Genomic DNA, 25,902 nt, shown 5'->3' on the forward strand with positions numbered 1-25,902 from the left:
GAATGAGGATTGGCAAGAGACTTCACAAAAAGAGACAGAGAAATGGGCCCTTTCTCTGAACCTCTGCTAACTCTTTTGCTTCAACCAGCTGAAGAGAACATCTGAGTCTTTTTGTTTCTTCCCACACCAAGTGAATATGACAGATAAAAAGCCTCTAACTCCCTACTTAAAGCCAAAACAAAATAGTTAATGCATGCACACAGTTTTAGGTCAATTCAAAATTAAGACAAAATTACGCTGAACATCTGCTCAAGTTTCTGATACTGAAAACTCAAATTTCCTGAAAAATGAAGAGATGAAAGATCAAGTGAAGGAGGAAAATGAGCATCTTGTCTATTTACATTTCTCCTGGAGATCAGTGCCCTGAAGATGTCTCTGCTTTTACCCATAGGGTTTAGAAATATTATTTTGTAAATTACCTGACTTGAATTTCCTGAGCATGTTTCACGAATATCACAATCATTTACTGCTTCTCGGCACACAGTCCCCAAAGGCTGAAACTAAAATGAATAAAAACATCAATGTGTAAAATTGGAAAAGGAAGATAAACTCTCACAGTTTCATCTAAAAAGGCAAAATGAAAATTGTTTGGACAGACTACCTTAAGCTATTTTTGAATGGCAGTTTGTGAAAAACCAGTCACTTAACGAAATGCTATTTTAATAGTTTTAAGAGAGATTTTCATATACAAAGAAATTTACATATTCATCAGCACATACACTTAACAGTATCCTGGTAAAATGTGACGGTTCTTAATAGTACGTCTCCCTCATAACAAATTAATCCAAGGTCTAGTAATTCTTCCTTGAAAATAGCTTTTCAATTTATATTTTACCCTGTCTCCTTACTGGCAACTTTATCATATGTCTTTTTTTTTTTTTTTTGCCTTATATGCCAAGAAGCTGAAAGCCACATTTTGGATTCAATTATAAGTTAGATTTTTTGGCTTAGCTCTCCTTCCATGCTCCCCTTCCCTTCTTTCCTCCTGCCTTAACTTTCATATACATCTAAATCTTGGTCTTTTATTCTGTTCTAATGTCTCTATTACTTGTGCCTATGTGTGGGAGTTTTTGTTTTGTTTTGTTTTGTTTTGTTTTTTTGGTCTGTTTGTTTCCAACTACCTCAAATACTTTTTTAAGTGTGGGAGTTATAAAAATACATTTTTAACCATATTGCGTTTATAAATTGCTAGTGTCCTCATTATAAAAGAAATCAAAGATACACAAAGGAAGTTATCCTCCTTCCCCTCCCCCTTGCGAACCCTCTCCCCTGGTAACTAATGCTAACATTTTGGGCTAGATCCTTCTATGCTCTTGTCTCTGCTCACACAAACTTAAACATTATTCCAGTCCCCTCACTTTCTATATGAACTTAATCTTCATCTTCTCCCCCTCTCCAGACAATCACATCTTCTGCTGATCCTAAAGCATGTGTGGCACAATGCCAATCCCAATCATGATTTTAGCAGATATGTTTAAATGAGTCAAGCACACTTTATGTTCACTCATTCATTCATCAAGCAGTTACTAGGCATTTAGAATGTATCAGGCACTGTTCCAGCCACCTGGGACCCAGTAGAGACCAAGATCCAAGAATCCTGCTCACAAGGAACTTAGATTTTAGTGGGGAAAAAATGGGCTATAAGAGTAAAGAAATAAGCAAAATAATTTAATTTCATGTGCTCTGGTTCTCTTCTTCCTTGGGATTGGGGCAAGTATAATTTTAGAACATCTGAGGTAGGAATATGAACAGATTCGAGGCAGAGTTTATAGGAGAGTAGAAATCTTCAAGTCATGCCAAAAAGTCTGTGGAGGAAAGTGCTGGGATACAGCAGCAAGTAAAGTGACCAAAATCCCTGCCTTCTTGGAAATGATATTCAAATGGGAAGAGAAAGATAATGAAGAAGTAAAACAAGCACTATTTTACAGCAGGGGTCTACAAATTATGACTCAAGGGTCATATCCAGCCGGCTGCCTGTTTTTGTGAATAAAGTTTTATTGGCACAAAGCCATGCCTATTCACTTAGGTATTCTCAAAGACTGCTTTCCTGTTACAAAGTTGAGAAACTTAAGATCAACAAAGCCTAAATATTTACTATCTGGACATTTACAGAAAAAGGTTGCCTAAATATTTACTATCTTAAGATCCATGAAGCCTAAATATTTCCTATCTGACCATTTACAGAAAAAGTTTGCCAACCCTAGGTTTATAGATGCATTAGTATCAATATATATAGAAAAAGATAAAGAGATATATACTATTCCCATTTTGCTCTTTATTTCTCCCTCCCCCTCCCCTTCTTTCAGCATCCTGACTCTGGCTTCCCATAGAAGCAGAGTGGGGTGGGACTGAGGGATGGGTATGGTAGAAAAAATGGTAGAAAAGATCTTACTTGACTGGTACAGCTATAACATTTTTGTGGGATAGTTAACAATGCCATTTTATTTTATTTTAATTTTCTTATTTTGTACCTGCTTTTTGAAATGATTATATCATAAAGAGCCTAATTCTATAAATTAAAGAAACATCATGATTAAGTATATTTTATGGATAGATGGAGTAAACTATGGAAGATTAAAATAAGTGATTCAGGATCCTTTGTTACGGCAGTTGGAAAAGCTGACAGAATAAACAGATGAGGTAGTCAAAATGAAAGAATGCCTGTTTCACATTTGGTTTAATCTTCCTCTTTCAGAGATTTCTGCCAGTACCTTACTTGTCTTCAAAAGTTTCCAGAAGGCATAGTTGTGCAGTAGAAACAATAAAAACTGCTTCCAGCAGATCTTGGATGTAACTGTACATCTATTCCTTATGATGTGACCCGTCCTGGGCAGGTTATTTAACTTCCTTGAGACTGGGCTTGCTCAACTGTAAAACTGGGGATAATAATAACTATTCCCAAAGTGTGGTTTTAAACATTATCTAAGACAGTAGTCTCAATCAAGAATGATTTCACCCCATATGGTGACATCTGGCAATGTGGGAGGAGCCATTGGCTTTTTATTCTTTATTTTTTTGTATTTTTTTGAAGATACATAGATCACAAAAAATATTACATTAAAACATATAAGAGGTTCCCATATACCCCACACCCCACACCCCCACTCCTCCCATATCAACAACCTCTTGCATCATTGTGGCACATTCACTGCATTTGGTGAATACATTTTGGAGCACTGCTGCTCTGCATGGATTATAGTTTACATTGCAGTTGCCACTGGATTCTAGAGGGAGAGGCCAAGGATATTGCTAAATCTATTATACTACAATGCACAAGACGCACCTTCACAACGACAAATGATCTGACCCAACATGTCAATAATGTCAGGGTTAAGATCCCTCATCTAAGATTGTATAAATTTAAAAAGTGCTTAGCACAACTCCTGACACACAAATGTTTAATATGATAATTGCATATTTCACCCTCCCTTAAGCCATTGGACTAAAGTTAGTCTTCAGGAAATGATCATATGCATAATTATTCATTGATTCAACAAATATTTACTGAGAATCTATACTAGTCATTGTCCTACCAATTACTGCCTGGATCTGCCTCCATAAAATGTACACACAGGAGGGAGAGGCAGATATTAAACTCAGAAATTATGTAGAATATTGTACCAGGTATTATATGAGAAGAAAGAAAAGAAAGAACTTTCTTTAAGAAAGGTAAGCCCTGAATCACCCTTAGTCTTGACACAAAGGCTTTAATGTAGCTATTTGGAGATAGGTATGAAAATGCTGTTGGGAGGATGACAAAAAGATAACATGTATAAAGATGAATTATAAACTCTCATGCACAAGAGTATATGTAAGATATCATATCTGAAAGTACTTCTTTTGCTCCACAACAGCTAATGCAAGAGATATACCAAGCTGAGCAAAAAGAAAAGGGTCTATTGAATATCTGCTTGGCTTTACAAAGAAATGTGAACATAAGCCAAAGATTAGCAATGCCTGGTTTTATCCAATATGCACACACTTCAGGGAGGCATTGTGGAAGGACAGGCTCCAAGCATTAACAAAGTTGAGGCTCTGGCTCCTTTACTTACGAGCTTTAAGAACAGGCAAACCACTTACCCACTACAAACCTTGGAGTTCTCATCTGTTCAATGGAAACAATAGTAGTTACTCTACCTCATTTGATTTTTGTGAGAATTGTGATAATCCATGTAAATAAAGTATCTGATCACACTATGTTAAGACACTATTATTGTTATTAGAGTATAATTACCCAGCCTGAATGTATTAATCAAATATGTCCTTTTTTTCCTCTCAATTTGTCATTAATCAACATTTATTTACCTTGCACTTTTTACAACAAAGACCATCACTGCATTGAGAGTCTTGAGTCAAGCTGCATTTCTTACAACACTCTGCTCCCTCAAGGACACATTCCTGAGGAATACAAACATTTGTAAAACATCAGAAAACGGTGTCATTTTCCTAAAAGTACCAGGTTATCTTCTAAAATAAATGTACTACACCTTACAATAACTCTTCCACAAATCCTATAGACTTTCCAGGCACATTTCCATTGAATGACTTAGAATTAACTAAAAAAACACCACCAAAACAATCAGAACTGGGAAGCAGACTTGGCCCAGTGGATAGGGTGTCCGTCTACCACATGGGAAGTCCGCGGTTCAAACCCCGGGCCTCCTTGACCTGTATGGAGCTGGCCCCCATGCAGTGCTTATGCGCGCAAGGAGTGCCCTGCCACACAGGGGTGTCCCCCATGTAGGGGAGCCCCATGCACAAGGTGTGCGCCCCATAAGGAGAGCCGCCCCGTGCGAAAGAAGTGCAGCCTACCCAGGAATGGTGCCACACACAGGAGAGTTGACGCTGCAAGATGACACAACAAAAAGAAACACAGATTCCCGTGCCCCTAACAACAACAGAAGCGGACAAAAACAAGAACACACAGCAAATGGACACAGAGAACAGACAACTGGGTGGGGGGGTGGTAAGGGAAGAGAAATAAATAAAATAAATCTTTAAAAAAATAAAAATAAAAACAATCAGAGACTTACTGCTGGGGTTCCACAGTCACACTCCTCTCCAGTTTCAATAAAGCCATTGCCACATTCAGGAGGATCAAGAAGCTGAGGGATAAAAGCCAAAAGAGAAACTATAACATAGAAAAATCAACTTTATGAAAGACCATAATAGTCATACCTGCATATCTGCCAGTCATTCAAAAAATATTTTTATATTTCTAAACTAAAAAGCATGGCTTTAGAACTTTAAAACTGAGAACTTTAGAACAAAGGTGTCAACTTCTGTTTTCATTTCAGATTTAATCACATATACATACACAACACACATTCCAATTAGGATCTGGTAAGTGGCACCCAAATAAATGATGATCTAAGACATGGACTAAAAAAAAAACAGATTAACTCCTGAAATTTCATTTCAAATAGAAAGCAAGGGATTTGGAATTCGACTGTCTGAATTCAAATATTGGCTCAACTACTTATCTTTATCACCCCTGTTGGATGCTAAGTATTTCAACATCTAAAAGAGGAATATAATAATAATATTAGCTGTTCATCTGTATTACGGATTCTTATGAAGACCAATCATCTGTGTAAAAGCCCTTTATGAACGATTTCTCCTTGTAAAATAGAAAGGTATTTCATAGAAAATGAAGAAAATTTCAGAAAAATTAATAAATCCACAGATATAGTTTTTATAAAATATAGCTCCTCCTATTAACACAGCTTTGCAAAGAACCATACTAATAATATGCCCCATAGTTTGAAGCAATTTCTGGCTTGTATGAAAGTACATTTAAGAAGGCTGACTTGATTTTTTAATTCTCCATCAACTATGTTTTCTTTCAAGTATAATATATCCTATTGGGATAGGTAAATAAGTAAATGGTGATTAGTTGTTATGTACTATATACATATAATAATACTCACTCAAGAGTTCATTGAGACTTCTAGGGAAGATGGCAGAGTAGGGAGTTGCAGGACTCAGTCCTCCCACCAAAATAACTATTAAACAGGCAGGAACTATCCAAAAGCAAACTATTTTGAAACTCTGGACAGCAAAAGAACACTGTACAGCATTGAGGCAAGAGTGGGAGGAAGAGGGTGATAACTATGCTAAAGGACAGTAAATTGCTCAGTCCTTGTGGGTGGCTCCTGGCACCCAATGCCCACTCTTGCAGCAGGCTGCCCTGGGATCCAGTCCCTGGCTAGTTTTCTGTTGACAGAAAGAGACATAAAACTATCCCAAAGAACAGGGTTAGGCACAGCTGATCACTGATCACAGCTGTATGTTAGCAAATTCATATCACTGGAGGCCTGGCTCTAAGGGTCCTGGACAAGGGGTGCTGCAGCCATTGTTTTAACTCTTCCTGGACAAGGGTACAGGCGGTGGAGACAGAGGGACATAGTGCTTCCCAAGGCTACCAGGGAGAATTAGCTGAAGGGCTGCATTTGCTGGTCAGTCCAATGAAAACATTTTTGTTACCTAAGCTTAATCATCATTTGTCCACATACAAATAAGATGGAAATTTTTCAGAAATCAAAACTCATTTCCACCTGTTTGTTTATTGCCATCAAAATAGCCCAAAATGTCCAAAATTAAAGTTGACTTTGAAAATGTAGATATTTCGTATATACGAAAATATTACATAAGCATCACATTTTTAAGCTTTCATTTATAATCCCACTGGCTGAAAATTCATGTTTATAATACTGCAGAAAGATGTAATAATAAATAAATCTGATCATACTTAATACCTTAGAAGGTTTGTTAAAAAGGCAGGCACCACCTCCACTATTCAGGAAGTCATGATACTCTTCAATACTACACTGAGTGAACTTTTTAGGAAGATAATAGCTATAACAGAGAAGAAAATCAATAGTTGGGTACATTTTTAATATCCCTTGTTTGTATGTTAGTCTTCAAAGAATACATTATTAAAATGGTACATTATTCTTAAAATGAAAGAATAAATTCCACTTATGTACAACACTTTTATTCATTTTGTATATGTTTGATTCAAACTGTATATTTCTAAACTCTTCATTTGGTAACTAATGGTGACAATGCATTGCTCATTATTTGCATATACATTCAAAGGAAACACACACATAGTAACTATAATTTAAATGAAGCATAGTTATAAATATTATTCCTCTCCTAAATACTGAAAATAGACTGGAACTCAAGCTGTAGAGCATTTTACAAAATGACTGATAATCTACAAATTTGTCAAGGTCATGAAAGTAAAAAAAAAACAACCTAAGGAACATGATGCTTGATTCTGGACCTATAGCCCTAAATAACATTGAAACACCAGGCAAAATCATGAATGAGGAAAAACGTCTAAGCCTTTTCACCATTTTTAAAATTGGATTGCTTGCCCTTTTATTATTGAATGTATCTCTCTATATAGCATAGAAATCAAGCCCTTATTGGATATGTGGTTTCCAAATATTTCTCCCATTGAGTGGGCTGCCTTTTCACCTTCTTGACAAAGTCCTTTGGAGCACAAAAGTGTTTACGTTTGAGAAGGTCATATTTATCTATTTTATCCTGCATTGCTCATGCTTTGGGTTTAAGGTTTAAGAAACCACCACCTACCACCAGGTCTTAAAGATGTATCTCTGAATTTTCTTTTAGAAGTTTTATGGTTGTAGCTTTTACATTTAAGTCTGATCCATTTTGAGTTAATTTTTGTATAAAGTATGAGATAGTGAGTGGAGCATTGTCTTTCTTTTGGATATGGCTATCCAGTTCTCCCAGCATCATTTATTGAACAGACTATTCTGGTCCAGCTGGGTGGGCTTGACAGTCTTGTCAAAAATTACTTGACTGTAGGGAGTTACAGGGAGTAACAGCAAGATGGCAGCACAGTAAGGAGCTCCCAGAGCCAGCTCCTGCTACAGGGCAGTCAGAAAACACCCAGAGCTCTCTGGAGCTAGCTGAAACACCTTTTGGGGGCTTCAGGAAGCCAGAAGGGCATCCTGCAACATCCTTGAAGGAATGGAAGAAGGAGGCTGCCCAGGTGCAGAGAACAGTCATGAGTAGAGCGCTCCACACCACAGAGGCCGGTGTCCATCCTCCACCAGAGAAACAAGCCACCTCGGGAACTGTTCCGCAACTGGAATTGAAAGCTCCACTCCCCAGAAACAGGGGAGGAAGAGATGGTTGGGCACCAACTTCAGCTACTAATTAGTAAAATTTAGCAAGCTAAAGTATAACCCTGAGAACAGCTAAAGTTTGAGCCTGTCTAAGTCAGAAAGAAACTGGGAGCTGCCATCATAACTCTGTACCTGGCACAAGGGTAAGCGGGGCGGACTGAAAATCCCAGTGCTGGTGGCGACAGGCTTCTTTCTGTCCAGGTCAGACTGCAGTTCTAGCCTAAGACACAGTGCCACCTCCGACAGGGAGGAAGCTGCAGGGACCTGCACCAGCATCTCCAGGAGATTGTCGGCCAAACCTCGGAGGCCACTGACCGTCCTACTCTGGTGGTGCAAGCCGCCCCAGGAGCTGTTCTGTGACTGGAATTGGAAGCTCCATTTCCCAAAAACAGGGGAGGAGGAGATGGTTGGCTGTCAATTTCAGCTACTGATTGGTGGCTAAGGAATAACCCTAGGAACAGCTGGGGTGTGAATTTGACCATGTCAGAAAAAGGCCGGTGGCTGCCATTTTGACACCACCCCCAGGCTGAGAGGAAGCCAGCCTGACCAAATATCACAGTGAAGGTGGGAACCGGTTTCTTTCACCTGGATCAGTCTGCAGCCCTAGCCTAGGCTTCAGTCCCACCTCTGCCAGAGAGGAGGCTGGCTAGCTCAGCACCAGTCTATCCAGGTAACTGAGGGTACCTTTGGCTGGCACAAACGGAATAATTAAAAGTCTACTGGGGCAACTGCCGTCATCTTGGACCTGCACTGTGTAAACTGCTGCCCACACCTGCAGTTCCATCCATGCCCCAGGCAGGGGAGAAAGGAGTGTGAAGTCTCATCAGTCTCTCTGGGCAAATATAATCTAGGCCTGCATGACTTGGATTATTCCACACAACTGTGACTCTGTCCCTACCTCTGGGAAAGGAGAAAGTTGGGAGAAGCTTCATCCGTCCCTGGGGCATTGAGAACAGCTTGAGCCTCCACAGTTTATAGCACCAATTACATCCTTTGCTCCTACTGCACAACCAGCAAGGAAGAAAGGACAGGAAGCCCTAAACTAAAGAGAAAACTGCACCCAGAATAAATATTCTAGTAATCCAGATGTCAAGACAGCAACAAAAAATTACAATCCACACCAAGAAACAGGAAGCTATGGCCCAGTTAAAGGAACAAGATAAGCCTCCAGATGACATAAAGGAGTTGAGACAACTAATCATAGATGTTCAACCAAATCTCCTTAATAAATTCAGTGAGATGGCTAAAGAGATTAAGGATATTAAGAGTACAAAGAAGAATTTGAAATCATGCACGGAAAAATAGCAGATCTTACGGGAATGAAAGGCACAATAAATGAAATTTTAAAACACTGGAGTCATATAATAGCAGATTTGAGAAGGCAGAGGAAACGATTGGTGAGCTTGAAAAAATGGCCTCTGAAAGCAAACACACAAAAGAAGAGATGAAGAAAAGAAAGGAAAAAATTGAACAAGGTCTTGGGAAATTAAACGATAGTCAGAGATGTGCAAACATACATGTCATGGGTGTCCCAGAAGGAGAAGAGAAGGGAAAAGGGGCAGAAGGAATATTTAAAGAAGTAATGTTAGAAAATTTCCCAACCCTATTGAAGGACATAGATATCCATGTCCAAGAAGCACAACGTACTCCCATCTGAAAAAATCTGAATAGACCAACTCTAAGACACATACTCATCAGAATGTCAAATGCCAAAGACAAAGAGAGAATTCCGTGACCAGTAAGAGAAAAGCAATGCATAACATATACAGGATACCCAATAAGATTAAATGCTGATTTCTCACCAGAAACAATGGAGGCAAGAAGACGGTGGACTGATATATTTAAAACACTATAAGAGAAAAACTTCCAACAAAGAATTTTATATCCAGCAAGATTGTCTTTCAAAAATGAGGGCAAGATTAAAATATTCACAGATAATCAGAAACTGAGAGAATTTCTAAGCAAGAGATCAGATTTTCAGGACATATTAAAGGGTGTACTAGAGCCTGAAAAGAAAAGATAGGAGAGAGAGGCCTGGAAGAGAGTCAAGAAATGAAGATTATATCAGTAAAAGTAACTAAAAATGTCAAAAGAGTGCTGAAAATAAAACATGACAGATAAAACTCAAGTAGTCAGGAATAAACTTAATCAACGATGTAAGGCACTTGTATTCAAAAAACTACAACCCAATGTTAAAAGAAATCAAAAGTCCTCGGTAACTGGAGGAATATTCCATGCGCATGGATTGGAAGACTAGATGTCATTGAGATGTCAATTCTGCTCGGATTGATACACAGATCCAATGCAACCCTGATAAAAATTCTACCAGCATTAAAAAAAAAAAAATGAGAACACAATTAGCAAATTTATTTGGAGGGGTAGCAGGTCCTGAATAGCCAGGGGCATCATAAAAGGAAAAGCGAACCCTCATCTCTGGACTTTAAATCATACTACCAAGCTATAGTGGTAGGGGCAGCATGGTGCTGGCATAGGGACAGATACATGGACCAATGGAACCGAACTGATGGCTCAGAAACAGACCCTCACATGTATGGTCAAGTGATTTTTGACTAGCCTGTCAAACCCACACAGCTCAGGCAGAACAGTCCATTCAGCAAAATGGTGCTGAAAAGAACTGGATATCGATAGCCAGAGGAAGGAAGGACCTCTGTCTCATACCTTATCCAAGAGTTGATTCAAAATGGATCAAAAACCTAAAAATAAGGGCAAGAACTATGGAACTTCTAGAGGGGATAGTAGGAGAATGTCTTCAGGACCCGGTGGTGGGTGGTGGATTCTTAAAAGAGATAAGAGAAAGACTGAGATGGACTACTGATGTTTAATGTATGTAGAAGTTTTAATTAGCTTTACCGTAAATGTGTGGAAATATATAGAATGGATGGTAAATAAAGTAATAGCTAGTTTATAAATAGGGATGTGGCTGAAAATGTAGTCTAGGGATGTAAATGCCAATTGACAGAATGCTAGAGAAAAATCTAGGAACTGAATAGCGCAGTAAACAAAGCGGTCGATGAAAATTGTGGGTGATGGTACAGATGCACAAGTGTCCTTTGTGAGCTAGAGCAAATGTATATCACTACTGCAGGGTGTTGGGAATGCATGGGAAAAATACAACTGGAATGACCAATGAACTGTGGTTAGCAGTAATAATATAATTTTCTTGCATCTATGCCAAAGACGTGCTGTATTGATAATGGGGCAGTATGGAAAATGTGAGCCAAATGTATACTATGGACATGGTAACAATCAGATGATATTATCTTATCTGTAACAAATGCTCCACCACAGTGTGGTGTGTTGATAGAGGGGTGTTGCTTGGGAATTCTGCACATGTGCATGATTGTTTTATAAGTTTACAACTTCTGTCATAAAAAAATACATTAACAAAATAATAATAAGGTGTGTTGGGGAAAAAACACACCAAATGTTGGACTATAATTAGTAGTAAGATTTTGACAATATTCTTTCATAACTTGTAACAAACATCTTGCGACGATGCAAAGTGTTGGTGGAGGACTGATGTGTGGAATCCCTGTATGATGTTATACATGTTTGCTTTGTGGGCTCACAACTTTTACTATACACTTAAATGTTTATGTATGTTCATATATAAATGACAAAAAGATAATGATGGTAGGGAGGGTTGGGGGAAAATACTTTGGTTAGTAGTAATATTTTGACAATGTTCTTTAATCATTAGTTTAAAAGTTTTAACAACAATGTAAGGTGTTGGTGGTAGGGTGAGTTACAGGAGTCCTCTATGATGTTATGTATGTTTGTTTTGTAAGCTTACAACTATTGCTATACACTTATTGTTTATGTATGTCTGTGTGTGGGTGATATATTTCAATAAATTAATTTTTTAAAAAATCACTTGACTGTAAATGTGAGGGTCTATTTCTAAACAATCCATTTGGCTCCATTGGTCAATCTGTCTATCTTTATGGCAGTACCATGCTGCTTTTTACCAGTATAGCTAGATAATGTGATTTAAAGTGAAGAAGAAAGAGTCCTCCAACTTCATTCTTCCTTTTTAAGATGTTTCTGGCAAATGAGGGCCCCTTACTGTAGCAGTATGATATTGCTTACGAATTCCAAAAATATATAACGGATTGTGTTTCTAAACTGGTTTGTTCTTCTGGGTATATCAGATTGTATTAAATTTAGAGGTTTCACTTTTACTTGATTAAATTATGAATTGGGTTTGATTCGGCCATGTCAGTAGGATGTTGAATCCCCACCCACACAGAGGAAATGACACAGCAGAGAAGAGAGTTTGAGTTTTGATGCTGGAGCCCCAAGAAGTAAATACACAGAAGAACATAGAGGAATAGAGACAGCTCCCTGTAGACATAGCAGAGGCCCCATGAAGAGAATGAGCCTGATAGCCTACAGCACAGCTGAGCCCAGACAGAAACAAGTCCAGGAGAGAAATGAGACTTATCACAGCCTATAGCTGAGACTGGAAGAAGCTGGGACCATCGAGCCTTAAGAGGAAGAGGAAGGCTGAACCCTCGTAGACATGGCCCACCATCTTGAGTCAATACTTGGCAACAGACTCTGGGTGAGAAAGAACCTCTTATGGTACCTTTAGTTGGACTCTTTAGGGCCTTGTGACTGTAAGATTCTACCCCAAATAAATACCCTTTACAAAAGCCAACCGATTTCTGGTTCTGGTATTTTGCATCAGCACCCCTTTGGCTGAATAATACATTTACCCTTTCAAATAAATTTGATAATTGTTTTTTTTTTTTATTTCTTTAAAAAAGGCTGTTGGAATTTTTATCAGGAATTCTTTATATCTTTTTAATGATGATGGAAGTGGAGTTCAAGAGAGGAGGAAAGGAGCCTGAAAACTGCCTGAGCATTTGGAATATTACTAAAACAATAAAAGCCCAAGATTATAAAGTTTAAAGTAGGGTGGTAGTGATAAACTTAGAAGGAAAGGAATAGTAATAAAATTTATTTAGAGGGAATAAAAGACAAGGATTGGTACCTCATAATGTGTGAAAGGTAGGACAGTATAAAAATTAAAACCTTTCTCAGAAGAGCAGCTTGTGCATGTTTTTTCCCAACTTCTAAATCAGTGATATCATGTTGGTGGCTTGAAATCAGCCATGGTGGGAATATCACTGTGAGAATCTGTGAATGCTACAAATCAGGGCTGTTTTCCTGCTGGTATTTTATTTTATTATCTTATCATATTTTAGAAGTGGCTTATCAGCACACTACTGTTTATAACCCTTTTAATTAGAATTGAGGGAGATACAAGAAGAAAAATTAAGTAGGTGAACCATCAAGAACAATGTTGTTCTTTGTTTCTTACACATCTAACCTGGATTCTAGGCTGAAAAGTCTTTGAGGTCTACTTACCTAATTAGCATCAATACTTTTCATAAATAAAAGATGACTTAGTAAAAGTATTTTAGATACATGATCTACTTCTTATTGTCACATAAATGCCCATGGTGAGATACCAAGCACTAAGTTATTGAATGTCATGTTCCTAAGCAGACAACAGCACAGTAGGGGATGGAATACTGTGTTATTTTCAAATAGAAGTGGCTTACCCTGTATCTCCCATTATGCATCCAGACCATGTGTCCTCACATTTACACTCACCTAAGAGAAAATGAATATGTGTCCCTTTTTACAAAGCAAAAATAGTCACATTAAAATATTCCTACTTCAAAAGACATATCTTCAGTTTGTTCCTTATATACCCTTTAAAAGGAATAGTTACTTTCTAATTTTCCTTGCACTTGGAGATTTTTATGCATTGTATAACAACCAAAATATACTTGACCTGTCAAGATTACATAATTTTTATAATTTTACTAACAAAATCTTCTGATATATTTTTTAAACATTCACATAAAATAGCTTAAATGAAGTAGCTATGAAATAATGAAGCACCAGTACAGGATACCAGTTGATAGGAATTATTATTCACCCTTCCATTTTTAAAACCCTTTGCCTCTGTACCAAGGCTGCTGAGATAAGGCAGAATAGTGGTTAAGCAGGTGGGCTTTGGAATGGGAAATTCCCAGGTTTCTGTCCTAGATCTGCTACCTAATAAATGTGTAAACTTGGGGACATTATCCTTTTGAAAATCTGATTACCCATCTATAAAATGGGGCTAATAATATCTTGAGGATTAAATAAGTATCTAGATGGAAGTAATGCTGACAGTCAGTCACCTGGCATATAATCAATACTCCATAAATAGTAACAGTTCTTATTATTATGGAAAATTATATTAATAATAATGTTACTAAGATAATAAACAGATACAAGTAAAATCAAATTGTTACTCCGAATAGTGTCTGACAGTTCATGATGGAGTGATTTTAGCTGCTTAGGAAAACATATTCTTCATAGATGCCATGCCTACATATTTCACTAGATCTATATTTTATTATGCCCTTAATGAAGTCTGTTCCTGAGAGAGAAGTTCTATCATATAACTTTAAATTTGTATTCTATACAGAGATATTTTCATCCTTACTGTAAATATTACCTTGTATTACTTTTCAGAAAATATTTTGTGCCCGTTTATCTTATGCTATCACCCGAACTCCTTTGATCAAGCAACTGAATAAACGAATTCCATTACCCCCAAATACTTTAAATAACTAAACCACACATGTGTAAAACTTACCACTTGCTAACTTTCTTTTGTCTGAGATAATACCAATGTTATGAGCTAATGACTGGGCAAGTGTAACTGCCATTAAATCTGTTTTCCCAAACTGAAAAACAAAAGCAAAAAATAAAATATAAGTAAATGCACTGTTTGTTATTTACTGGAACAGAGGAAAATGTCAAAATACTATAGTAAATAAGTAATTTCTAAGCATTTTCTTTAGAAAAGGCTAAATACTTATTACCTACAGCTGAACTATTTAATATATATATCCAACCTGATTAGGTCTTATAGGGAAGACTAAAAGCCAGGAAATCATTAGCTTTGGGGCTTGGAAACTTAAAATCTAAATATGAGTCCAAACTACACCTGTAACCTTCCTGAAAAACTTAATACTTGCATTTAATTAAACTAGAGTCTGTCCTTTTGCTAATTCTACATAAAAATGCCTGAGTGAATCATTTGGAACTTGTTCATTTCTGTGTGTCTACTTGCCCTCCTGAAATTTCCCCAAGGGGAAAAGAATGTGGCTTCAGGAAACAAATGGTACAAGTAACAAAGGAATTTGGTGATGATCTTTTGGCCAATAGAAACTTGAAAACAACTGAAGATACATTTTTCAATATGCAGCCTTCCAAATATTCAAGTTAGTTTCCTTTAGATCAATTCCATGTTTTAGAAAAATATCTTAAGCACAGAGGTGACTCTTAGGAAAATCTATTCTATTTTTTTCTCCCAAAATTTGCCAAATTCTAAAGAAGGAAGAAAATTTCCAATCAGGTTGTTGGGTAGCAATCCAATGTTCCAGGAAACCAATCAAGTCTCTGAAGAACTGGTCAAAATGATAAACAGGGCCTTATTTTCAATGAAGGTAAAGGTAAAGATTCTCTATAATTTGTAAATAGGTCTTTCATGGAAATTATTCTAAAGAGAACATGAACAGAATTATCAGACATCATCTTTCATTATTTCCCTATTCTGTCTTTTGATTATTTACAGTAACCATATTGGTTGTTAATAAAACAATCTAACATCTGGAATATATGTCATTTGAGAAATTCTCTCTTAAATATGAGGAAGACATTTTCATCCATCATACCACTTTGCATTGTACAGATGTTCACACCTACTTCATTCACGCCTCCTCCTTTCAGCAACGAGCAAATCCCACCAATATAAGCTGCCCCGCTCCGGCTACTCTCAAATTGACTTCCCCTTTTAGAAAAGGAAATTAAACATGCTTACTGCTCACAGTTCAAACACATAGCACCTCTTATGATTAATTTACATTTATCTTCTCAATGCACATCAAAATTTCTATACTGTATATTCCTGAGGTTAGGGAGGACTGTGAGAATTTACAAATAAACCAAAGAAAAAGGTTTATGAGGGGATGTTTCCGTATATGAATAATAAATACCATATACAGAAGTTTATCTATTTAAAAAGAATCACTTTTTAACTAGTTTTTTGTTGGTAGTGGGATTTTTTTATTTCTTTGTTTTTTAGGCAGTACTGGGGATTGAATCCAGTACCTCGTATATGGGAGGCAGGCACTTTTTGGCGAAATGAAATTGTTCTAAAATTTTTTTGTGGTGATGAATGCACAACACTGTGATTATACTAAAAGCCATTGATGATACACTTTGGATAGATTGTATGGTATGTGACTATATCTCAATAAAACTGCTTAATAAATAAATAAATAATTGTGCAAGCATACCTAGAAATAGCAGCTATGTACAACAGGGGACACATAGAGATTGAAAGTTAAAGAATTTCCTTGTTTGTCTGTCTGCTTTTTGTTTATTAATATTGAGATAATGATTGAAGTGCTGAACGCATAACTATGTGATTATACCAAATACCATTGATTGTACACTTTGAATGAATTGTATGCTTTACAATTCGCATCAATAAAATTGATTTGTTAAAAAAAATATGATGCATTCTGAGAAGGATACACTGTCACTTCTATGGAATTTCTACTAAAAATGTTTAATTTAAATAATTGGCCTGAACTCGTCAAAAATGTCAAGCTTGAAATAAACAAATAAAGACGGAAATTTTTGAAATTAAAGAAGACTAAAGAGACATGACAATTAAATGCAATGTGTGGTCCGGGATTGGCTCCTGGATGGGGAAAAACTGGCTATAAAAGACATAATTGTAACAATTGATGAAATTTGACTATGGCAGATTAAAGTATTGTGTTGGTATTAAATTTTTTATTTTAGTAATTATATTGTAGTAATATAAGTGAATACCCTGATTTTTAGGAAATATGCACTTAAGTATTCAGTAGTAAGGCTCAGGGTATGTCCCAAGTTATTCTTAAATGGTTCAGAAAAAAAACAGATTGATGATAGACAGACAGCCAGACAGTTGAGAGAGAGAGATAGGAAGGCAGGAAATCATAAAACAAATGTGGCAAAACATAAACAATTGATGAACCTGAGTAAAGGGCATATGTAGCATTTCCTGTAGCATTCTTGCAACTTTACTGTAAATTTGAAATTATATTTTTAAAAAACTACCAAAAATACACTCTTTCACTTTCTTTTACAACTCTCTTCAACAGCTCTGACTTTGGATGATGGACTTTTAAAATGCTATGAAAGGGAGAAGATGTGGCTCAATTGGTTGAGCACCCACCTCCCACTTGGGAGGTCCTGGGTTTGGCCCCTGGTGCCTCCTGAAAAAATAAAACAAACAACAAGCAAAACAAATAAGCAACAAAAAAACCTCAGGGAAATTGGCTCAATGGTTGAGCGCCAGCTTCCCACATACGAGGTCCCACATTCAATCCCTGGTCCCCAGTACCTCAAAAAAACAAACAAAACAAAAAAACCCTACTAAATATAATTTTCTATTACATCAAATAGGCATAAATTACCCAAAAAAAAGAACATAAGGGTGAGGAAAAAATTAAAAATATACTCCAAAAATATTAAGTGCTCACATTGGAAGCAAAAACAAAGGGAAAATTAACATTTAAAAGACAGCAACTTTAACAAATATAATTAATCTGTTAAAAAGACTCTATGGTAATAGTACTTTTACTCAGTAAATGCCCTAATTAAATCGCTTGAAAAATTAAATGGAATAGACATATAATAATGAAATAACTCAAAATTAAATTTCTCAAATTTTCATGAAAATTTCAATCTATACTTAGAAATTTCTTCTAAATATTTCTGTCTTATCACAACCTAATTGCATTATGCAGTTGAAAGGATACATCTCATTCACAAGTAATAAAACAGTCATTATGGAACCAAAAAAAAAAAGATACATACGAAAAAAGGTGAACTGCATCACTTTTCTCTTTGATAAAATCCCTCCTGTATTTCATAAATTCACGTAGGGTGATCAATGGATTTTCAGATATGGCAAACTTGTTGTCAGCTGCCCAGGTTTCCATAGCAACCAATACGATCCTTGTCTTAAGTTGGTCTTTATATATCTAGTATATTAACAAAATGAACACACCAGCTGTAAATGTGGTAAAAAAAAAATCAAATAATTTATAAATAGAACTATAAAAGCTACTTTTTTATGGAAACTCCTTGAATTTTAATTAAATGTAAGAAATTTTACAGTTTTCAAGGAAGATAATCTTTTTCTAATTTACCTGTATTTTCCTTGAATAACGGAGAATCAAATTATTTGTCAAATAATACCCAAGAACAGAATACTAGTTAGAAGTAAAAGAAAACTTATAAATAAATATTTGTACTTTTATTCAAAGTTCCCACTGTGTCCATTTTCAGACACCCTGGACAAAGAATTATTGCATTCTTGAGTTCTCTTAGCAAAAAGGGACAATAAAGGAAGAGTCTCCAAGGAAGTAATTTCTACACACTTTATTGGCCATGATTAAAACTCATGGAGAAGGTACCAACACTGCATTGTCTAGGAAAGATTTGGGATGTAGATCCAGTGGAATTATTTAACTGCATCATTGCCACAGCACAAGGCCCTTTTGAAAAAGGCACAACTGTTGTACTGTTTCTCTATCTTTAGAAATATACTGTAAAAAAGAAAAAAAAAGGAAGTATACTGTAAATATCTTAGTTAGAGGCTATGGCTCAACCTTTGTCTTCTTCAGTGTGAAAAATACAAGAAGGGATTTCAGGCAGAAATCTATGTGCAACTTTGACCACTTCCCTTATCATCTTCCCAGCCAGAGAGCAAGGTCAAGAATGTCCATTGCAAGGTTACCAGGGATTTCGGGACACAGTGTCGATTTATGGTAGTGAAAATAGAAGAATCATGTTATCTGTACTGTTTACAATCAGGAGTTAAAATTTCTCTACAGAAATAGTAATTGGTTCATACTTACTAAATCTGCAATGTTCACCACAGATTTCGCATAGGTATTGGTATGTACAACTGAAAGTCGATGTTTTTTAAACTAAAAGCAAAAGAAAACAAGTGAAGGGCTATCAGTAAATAACCATCTCAGTAGAGAAAACATGGCACAGGTGAAAGATCCCTAAGCCTTTCTGTAAAAAAAAAAAAAGCATGATTTGAGAACCAGTTCTTTCTATGCTAACCACACAGCCTCAGGCAAGGCTCCTAAAAGTTTGAGGCCTCAGTTTACTTGTCTGTGAAATGAAGTGAAAAAAAAATCCACTCCGACAAGTTCACAGTTTTTTTAAAAAATCGGCATTGTTGTTCAAAATGATAAAATATGTGAAAGTATCTATGAATTGCAAGATATACAAAAATACACGGGAAAAGCTAAAAAAAATGAATGTGAACACTGCCCAAACTCTAAGGTAAGGGTTATAAAAAGGTAAGTGATCAACTAGGGTGGCTTACATCTATCTTTGATTTGGCCTCAATGGTGTTTTAAAAATCAGGAAATATCATGTAAAAACTGATTTATGGCTTCACTTATAATTACCATCTCCACATGGTAATAACTGCTAAGTGCTGAGAGTCAGCTGCTTCATTTGGGCAGGCCATATGCCATGCCTTCCCTTTAGCCACAGACCTAACCACTCTATTGTTTTACGCCAGACTTACTTCATTCGTGTTATCTGCCTGGTCTCTGTAGATACTGAATTTGGAACTATTCCCAAATGCCCCAAAACATATGTTTTTGCTATTTATTCTTATTTCATAAAACTCCAAGGAACAGTAGCATTCACTAGATTCAAATAGAGAGAAAAAACTTTGCCATAGTCTGAAAATTGAAGTATTTTTAAAGGAAATAGCATTCAACCCTGATTGCATTATTATCATTAAAAATAATAAAGATACTATTTACTTTAATCATATCAATAAATGATTTATTTTCCCTAAAGCAAATCATTCAAAGTAAATTAAGTAAAATCCAGCAACATGCATTGTTGAACATTTTTAGTTTAAAACTCTGGTACATGACAATTAGCTGTATAACTTGCTGCTGTGCTGTGAATGTAATTAGTCCATGAACTGAATTCTGGGTCAAAATACTTTACTCAACAAGAAGGAAGTTTTGGGAAGCGGATGTGGCTCAACTGATAGAGTGTCAGTCTACCATATGAAGGATCCAGGGTTCGGTCCCCAGGGCCTCCTGACCTGTGTGGTAAGCATGGCAGAGTGCTGCCATGCACAAGGAGTGCCGTGCCATGCAGGGTGTCCCCACGTAGGGGTTCCCTATGCACAAGGTGTGCGCCCCGCAAGAAGAGCCGCCCCACATGAAAAAAGTGCGCCTGCCCAGGAGTGGTTCTGCACACACAAAGAGCTGATGCAGCAATATGATGTAACAAAAAAGAAACATGGTTTCCCAGTGCTGCTGGGTAACGCAAGCAGATGCAGAAAAACACACAGCAAATGGACACAGAGAGCAGACAATGGGGTAGAAGGGGAAAGAAATAAATAAAATAAATCTTAAAAAAAAAAAAAAGGGAAGGAAGTTTTGCCAAGTTCTTCACCTAAGAATCTTCACTGCTTGGATAGACAAGCATTTCCATGTGGTTTTCTACATGGCAAGGTAGAAATAGAAAAATTGTCTGCTTTTCTTTTAGTAGGATAAAGCTGTACATTGCAAACTAAAGGATCACACTATTGCTGCTTCATCTACTTTTTCAATATAAAATGGATATTTCTGTTTTTTTAAACTTTATCATTTTAGTAAGAGGAGACTCAAATAGTAGCACCTATGTTAATATCAAGAAATTCCTGGTGGGGAACTTGGCCCAGTGGTTAGGGCGTCCGTCTACCACATGGGAGATCCACGGTTCAAACCCCGGGCCTCTTTGACCCGTGTGGAGCTGGCCCATGCACAGTGCTGATGCGCGCAAGCAGTGCCCTGCCACACAGGGGTGTCCCCTGCGTAGGGGAGCCCCACGCACAAGGAGTGCACCCTGTAAGGAGAGCCACCCAGCGCGAAAGAAAGTGCAGCCTGCAAAGGAATGGCGCCACACACACAGAGAGCTGACACAACAAGATGACGTAACCAAAAGAAACACAGATTCCTGTGCTGCGAACAAAGAAGACGCAGCGAAAAAGACACAAAGAACAGACAACCGGGGTGGGGGGTGGGGGGTGGGGGGTGGGGGGAAGGAGAGAGAAATAAATAATAAATAAATCTTAAAAAAAAAAAAAGAAATTCCTGAGACATGACATTATGAGTCATAGAAACATTTCAAATTAATGAAATTACTACCATGTAAGAGTTTTTCCTACTTGAAAGTTGTTGCAAGGAAACAATTACATTTGGTAACACAAATACCTTCTCTAGGTTACAACTTGGTGGGCGTTATATTTCTTCTAAACATATTCCTGAATCAGTAAGTTTTACGGTAGGCAAAAACAAGTTCAAAAAAGATCTTCAGCAAATCCTACCATGAGATGATCATTCACAATCATCAGTTCAATATATTTGGTTTCCTCCTCTACATTACGAGGATCTCGATGAAGAAGCTGAAATATAGTAAAGGAAATAGCATCTAAATAAGCCCTCTAAACTTGGCTGTGAATAGCTTAAAAAATATGGGAAAAATAAAACAAATTTTCCCTTTTTATTCCTTTAATATTTCATTTTTAAAAATTTTCATGAACTTAGTTTTTGAGTATACAGTATAATTTATATGGTTCAAAACTGTTTTAATTATAAAAAGGTATAGGATGAAAGTCTTGCTGTCATTTCTGTCCCCCATCCATCCAGTTCCCAGTCCTCCCTCCACCCTACAAAGGGTACAGCACAGTTATTAGTTTCTTCTAGTATTTATGAAAATAAAATCAAATGTGGAAATACAGTTAACAGCAATATTATAATATTCTTGCATCAATTCCAAAGACGGACTGTGTTAATAATAGGGAATATGGAAGAAATATGCCAAATGCATGCTATGGACCATGGTTAGTGGTAATAGTCTGATGATATTATTTTATAATCTGTAACAAATATTCCACCATGGTGTAGGTTGTAGGGGTGTTGTATGGGAATTCCAAAAATATGTGCATGTTTGTCTTGTTAACTGACAACTTCTGCAATAAGAATGTACTGTAAAAAATCAAATGTGAATATATATTTTATTTTGTATATCCATTAATTTTACTTGCTTCTGGGTCATGTTGTTTTCACTTAATATATCTTGGAGATAATAACATATAAAGAGCATTCTTTCTAGTTTAAGCCCCTGCGGATCATCTGAGAGGATACAATGAGGAATAGGCTGATGGGCACTTTGATTCTGTAATCTCCAGATTTGGGATTCTTAAATGCCTCTTCCCTGGATTTGGTTTGGGGTATCCCACAAATGGCACAGGGGTTTTGTCAGGATAGTTTTGAGGTTCCCAGGCAGTCTTTGGTTGCTAAGCATTTTAAACATCAAAACATATGTCTGTGGACACATACCTGCCTTTTACTCCTTTTTGGTCTTGGTTTCAAAATAAATTTTGATGAAGAGATGTTTACATGCTGGAATTCTAAAAGAAAATAAAAATAAATTAAATTTAACTTAGTGCATTTTTCAGGCTTCTTTAATTTTAAGCAATCAAACTTTTACTACCCTTTTCTTCTTCAGAATTTTATAGGCATAACATTTCTCAACATAGTTGTTTCCTATCAGTACTAAATATGCATATCATAAATAAATACACTTCACACAATATCCCAAACATCACTCTTGTTCTACTTTATCTCAATTTTTTTCTCATATTTCTCCTAGTAAAGCCATCACAATCTTTATCAGGAATCTCCTAAATGGTCAACTTGAACTTTTCTTCCTCTACTGACTTTCTAGAGGCAGCAAAATAAAGAAAAGGAGAAATGAGAAAGAAGTAGATAATCACACATTCATCTGATTATGATTTAAAAAGAAATTATTATAGGATCCCAAAGTACCGAGCTAATTTTTTTCCCAACTAATTGACATTCTTCTTTGTCCATAATAAATTTGTCTCAGTTTGCTCTTGGGACAGTGAGCCCCTCCTAAATTGAAGGTCAGAGTTATACATTAATTGTTAATGAGTTAAGCCATGTCTGCTTCCCTACATCAATTGTTTATGTATACAAAATCATGCCTGGATTGAAGATCAACATATTTGTAAAGAGGGATTTTTCTATAAAGTGAAAGAAACATTGCAATAACTCCCTGTGCTGCAGATTTTCTCCAGCTTTGAAGGTTGACTGAACCAATGAAAAAGTCTGAAAATGGAGCTTTTTACGTGAGTAATGCTGAAGAACCAAGACCATTATCATTATTCTTGGATACTGTGCATATGAAGAATTCTCTGAAGTCACAAAACTGTCTCAAAATTGATAAAATACATTTGCTTTTCACAAGCATGTATTATATTCATAGGAAAAATTATTCTATATTAATAACCTATGTAATTTTCAATAGAATTAGGAATAAAATCCTTTTATCTATCAGAAGTTGTAGCCAAGACTTGCTTAAGTACCTTTGTGAGTTCTTTTTTATTACCTTAACTGGAACTGGGCTGGTAATCAATAACTAATTAATTTCTTTTAAAAATTTATGTTTATGAGATAATGTGCCTTAAAACTGTCAAAAGGGAGAGATAATCATGTTCAGAGGAATCTCTTATAAAGAACTTGAATATTGAAATCAGGCTAAGGAGGTTAATGTCTTGGCTACTTATAGTTCCATATTGAAACATGGTCCTATCGTGCACTTTTGAGGTATTTGGAGAGGAGGGAAATAAATTCCCTTTCACAGTTAACTTCTAAAACAAATAACAGCATTAAACCAAATTAAAACTAAACCAAATTAAATTAAAAATAAAACAAATTAAAACAAGATGACAACATTAAGCCAAATCATCTTGATAATTAATTGAATGCAAATAAACTAACCATAATTAAAAGGCAGAGATTACCAGACTGAATTAAAAAATAACCATATACAAAAATAACTGAAAATAGATCAGAGACCTAATATAAGAACCAAAACTATAAAACTCCTAGAAGAAAGCATAGGTAAAGACCTTCAGGACCCTGTGTTAGGCAATGGTTTCTTAGATTTTATTCCACAAGCACAAGCTACAACAACTAACAAAAACAGCTAAGTGGGCCCTTCTCAATCAGAAGTGGGCATCACCATCCCAAAATCTTCAAGATTGAGGAATGAACAAACATAAGGGGGATTGCAACTCTAGACTAGAGTAGAATTATTATTCTAGTAATGGAAGAACTTTGAATATTGATTTAAAGGCAGTGGTTCTGAGGGGAGGGAGAGGGAACAATAGGTGTAACATGGAGCATTTTTGGGACACCAGAATTGTCCTGCATGATATTGCATTTTGTCATACATTTTTATACATGATTATACATTTTGTCATAACCTACAAAATTGTGTGGTCGCAAAGTGTAAACCATAAGGTACATCTATACACCATGGTTAGTAGTAATGCTTCAATATGTGTTCATCAATTGTAACAAATGTACCCCACTAATAAAAGATGTTGTTAAGGGGGAAAAGGATGGGGGGGTGGGTATATGGGAATCCCCTATATTTTCAGCGTAACATTTATGTAATCTAAACCTTCTTAAAAATAATAATTTTAAAAATTAAAAAAATTAAAAATAAAAAAAAATGTTTTTAAACATTAAAAAAGATATACCTTGCAAACCTTAATCAACCTCAACTGGGGTAGAAATATTAATATCAGACAATATAAGCTTCAGGACAATATTATCAGAGAAAAGAGGAATACTTCATAATGATTAAAGGATAAATTCATTAAAAAGATAAAATCTTACATGTTTATGTAACTAAAAACAGAGCTTCAACGGAAGCAACAACTGACAGAATTGAAGGAAGAAATTTAAAAATCTGAAGTTATAGATGGAGACTGTTAACACCTCTTCCTTAGTAATTGAAAAAAATATAAATAGATTATCATAAGGATATAGAAGACTTGAACAGCACTACTGACTAATTTGATCTAACTGATATTTCTCAAATACTTTAGCTAACAACTGCAGAATAATATACTTCTGAAGAATACATGGAACATCCACCAAATCAAACTATATTGCAATTCATAAAGCAAGTACAAATAAATTTAAAGGAATACAAATGACAATGTGATTTCCTTTATCACAATTTAATGAAATTAAAAATCAATATTAAAATATCTAGGTTTAAAAATATGCAAATATTTTTTAAGCTACACACTTAAACATAATCCATGAAACAAACAAAAAGAAAAAAACACAAGGGAAATTAGAAATATTTTGACCAAAAGATAATAAAAATACAACATGACAGAAAGTCTTTAAAGGAAATTTCATAGCTTTAAATACTTACATTAGAAAAGAAAACTATTTTAAAATCAGTAACCTAATTTCCACACAAGAAATGAGAAAAATAAGAAAACTTAAACCCAAACTAAGAACAAGAGATACCAAAAATTGGTTCTTTTAAAACATCAACAAAATTGATAAATACCTAATTTGCCAATAAAGAAAATTTATCAGTATAACTCCTACAGACATTAAAAGGACACTGAGAGGATATTATGAACAGTTTTGCACTAATAAATTCAACAATTCAAATGAAATTCTTTGAACTGACACATGTATATATAGGAAATCTGAATAAC

At 35.9% G+C, this 25,902-nt stretch overlaps 1 protein-coding gene across 22 annotated transcripts in view; it reads right to left on the bottom strand.

Moving 5' to 3' along the window:
* ADAM22 (ADAM metallopeptidase domain 22) overlaps positions 1 to 25,902 on the bottom strand; it is a 255,747-nt gene that overhangs the window by 57,875 nt on the left and 171,970 nt on the right. For all 22 annotated transcript variants that reach the window (XR_011648822.1, XR_011648821.1, XR_011648820.1 and 19 more), the window contains exons 8-18: positions 22,688 to 22,758; positions 21,673 to 21,750; positions 19,178 to 19,249; positions 18,132 to 18,298; positions 15,963 to 16,047; positions 14,848 to 14,938; positions 13,757 to 13,808; positions 6,759 to 6,858; positions 5,034 to 5,105; positions 4,306 to 4,398; positions 420 to 500 (exon numbers count right to left, since the gene is read on the bottom strand). Coding sequence is in view for 14 of the 22 variants with exons in the window: in XM_058297026.1 (XP_058153009.1) it covers positions 420 to 500; positions 4,306 to 4,398; positions 5,034 to 5,105; positions 6,759 to 6,858; positions 13,757 to 13,808; positions 14,848 to 14,938; positions 15,963 to 16,047; positions 18,132 to 18,298; positions 19,178 to 19,249; positions 21,673 to 21,750; positions 22,688 to 22,758 (962 nt within the window). In the remaining 8 variants the exon portion in view is untranslated. The remainder of the gene's footprint in view (positions 1 to 419; positions 501 to 4,305; positions 4,399 to 5,033; positions 5,106 to 6,758; positions 6,859 to 13,756; positions 13,809 to 14,847; positions 14,939 to 15,962; positions 16,048 to 18,131; positions 18,299 to 19,177; positions 19,250 to 21,672; positions 21,751 to 22,687; positions 22,759 to 25,902) is intronic.

This window comes from Dasypus novemcinctus, chromosome 5 (assembly GCF_030445035.2).
Source record: "Dasypus novemcinctus isolate mDasNov1 chromosome 5, mDasNov1.1.hap2, whole genome shotgun sequence".
NCBI classification, from domain to species: Eukaryota; Metazoa; Chordata; class Mammalia; order Cingulata; family Dasypodidae; genus Dasypus; species Dasypus novemcinctus.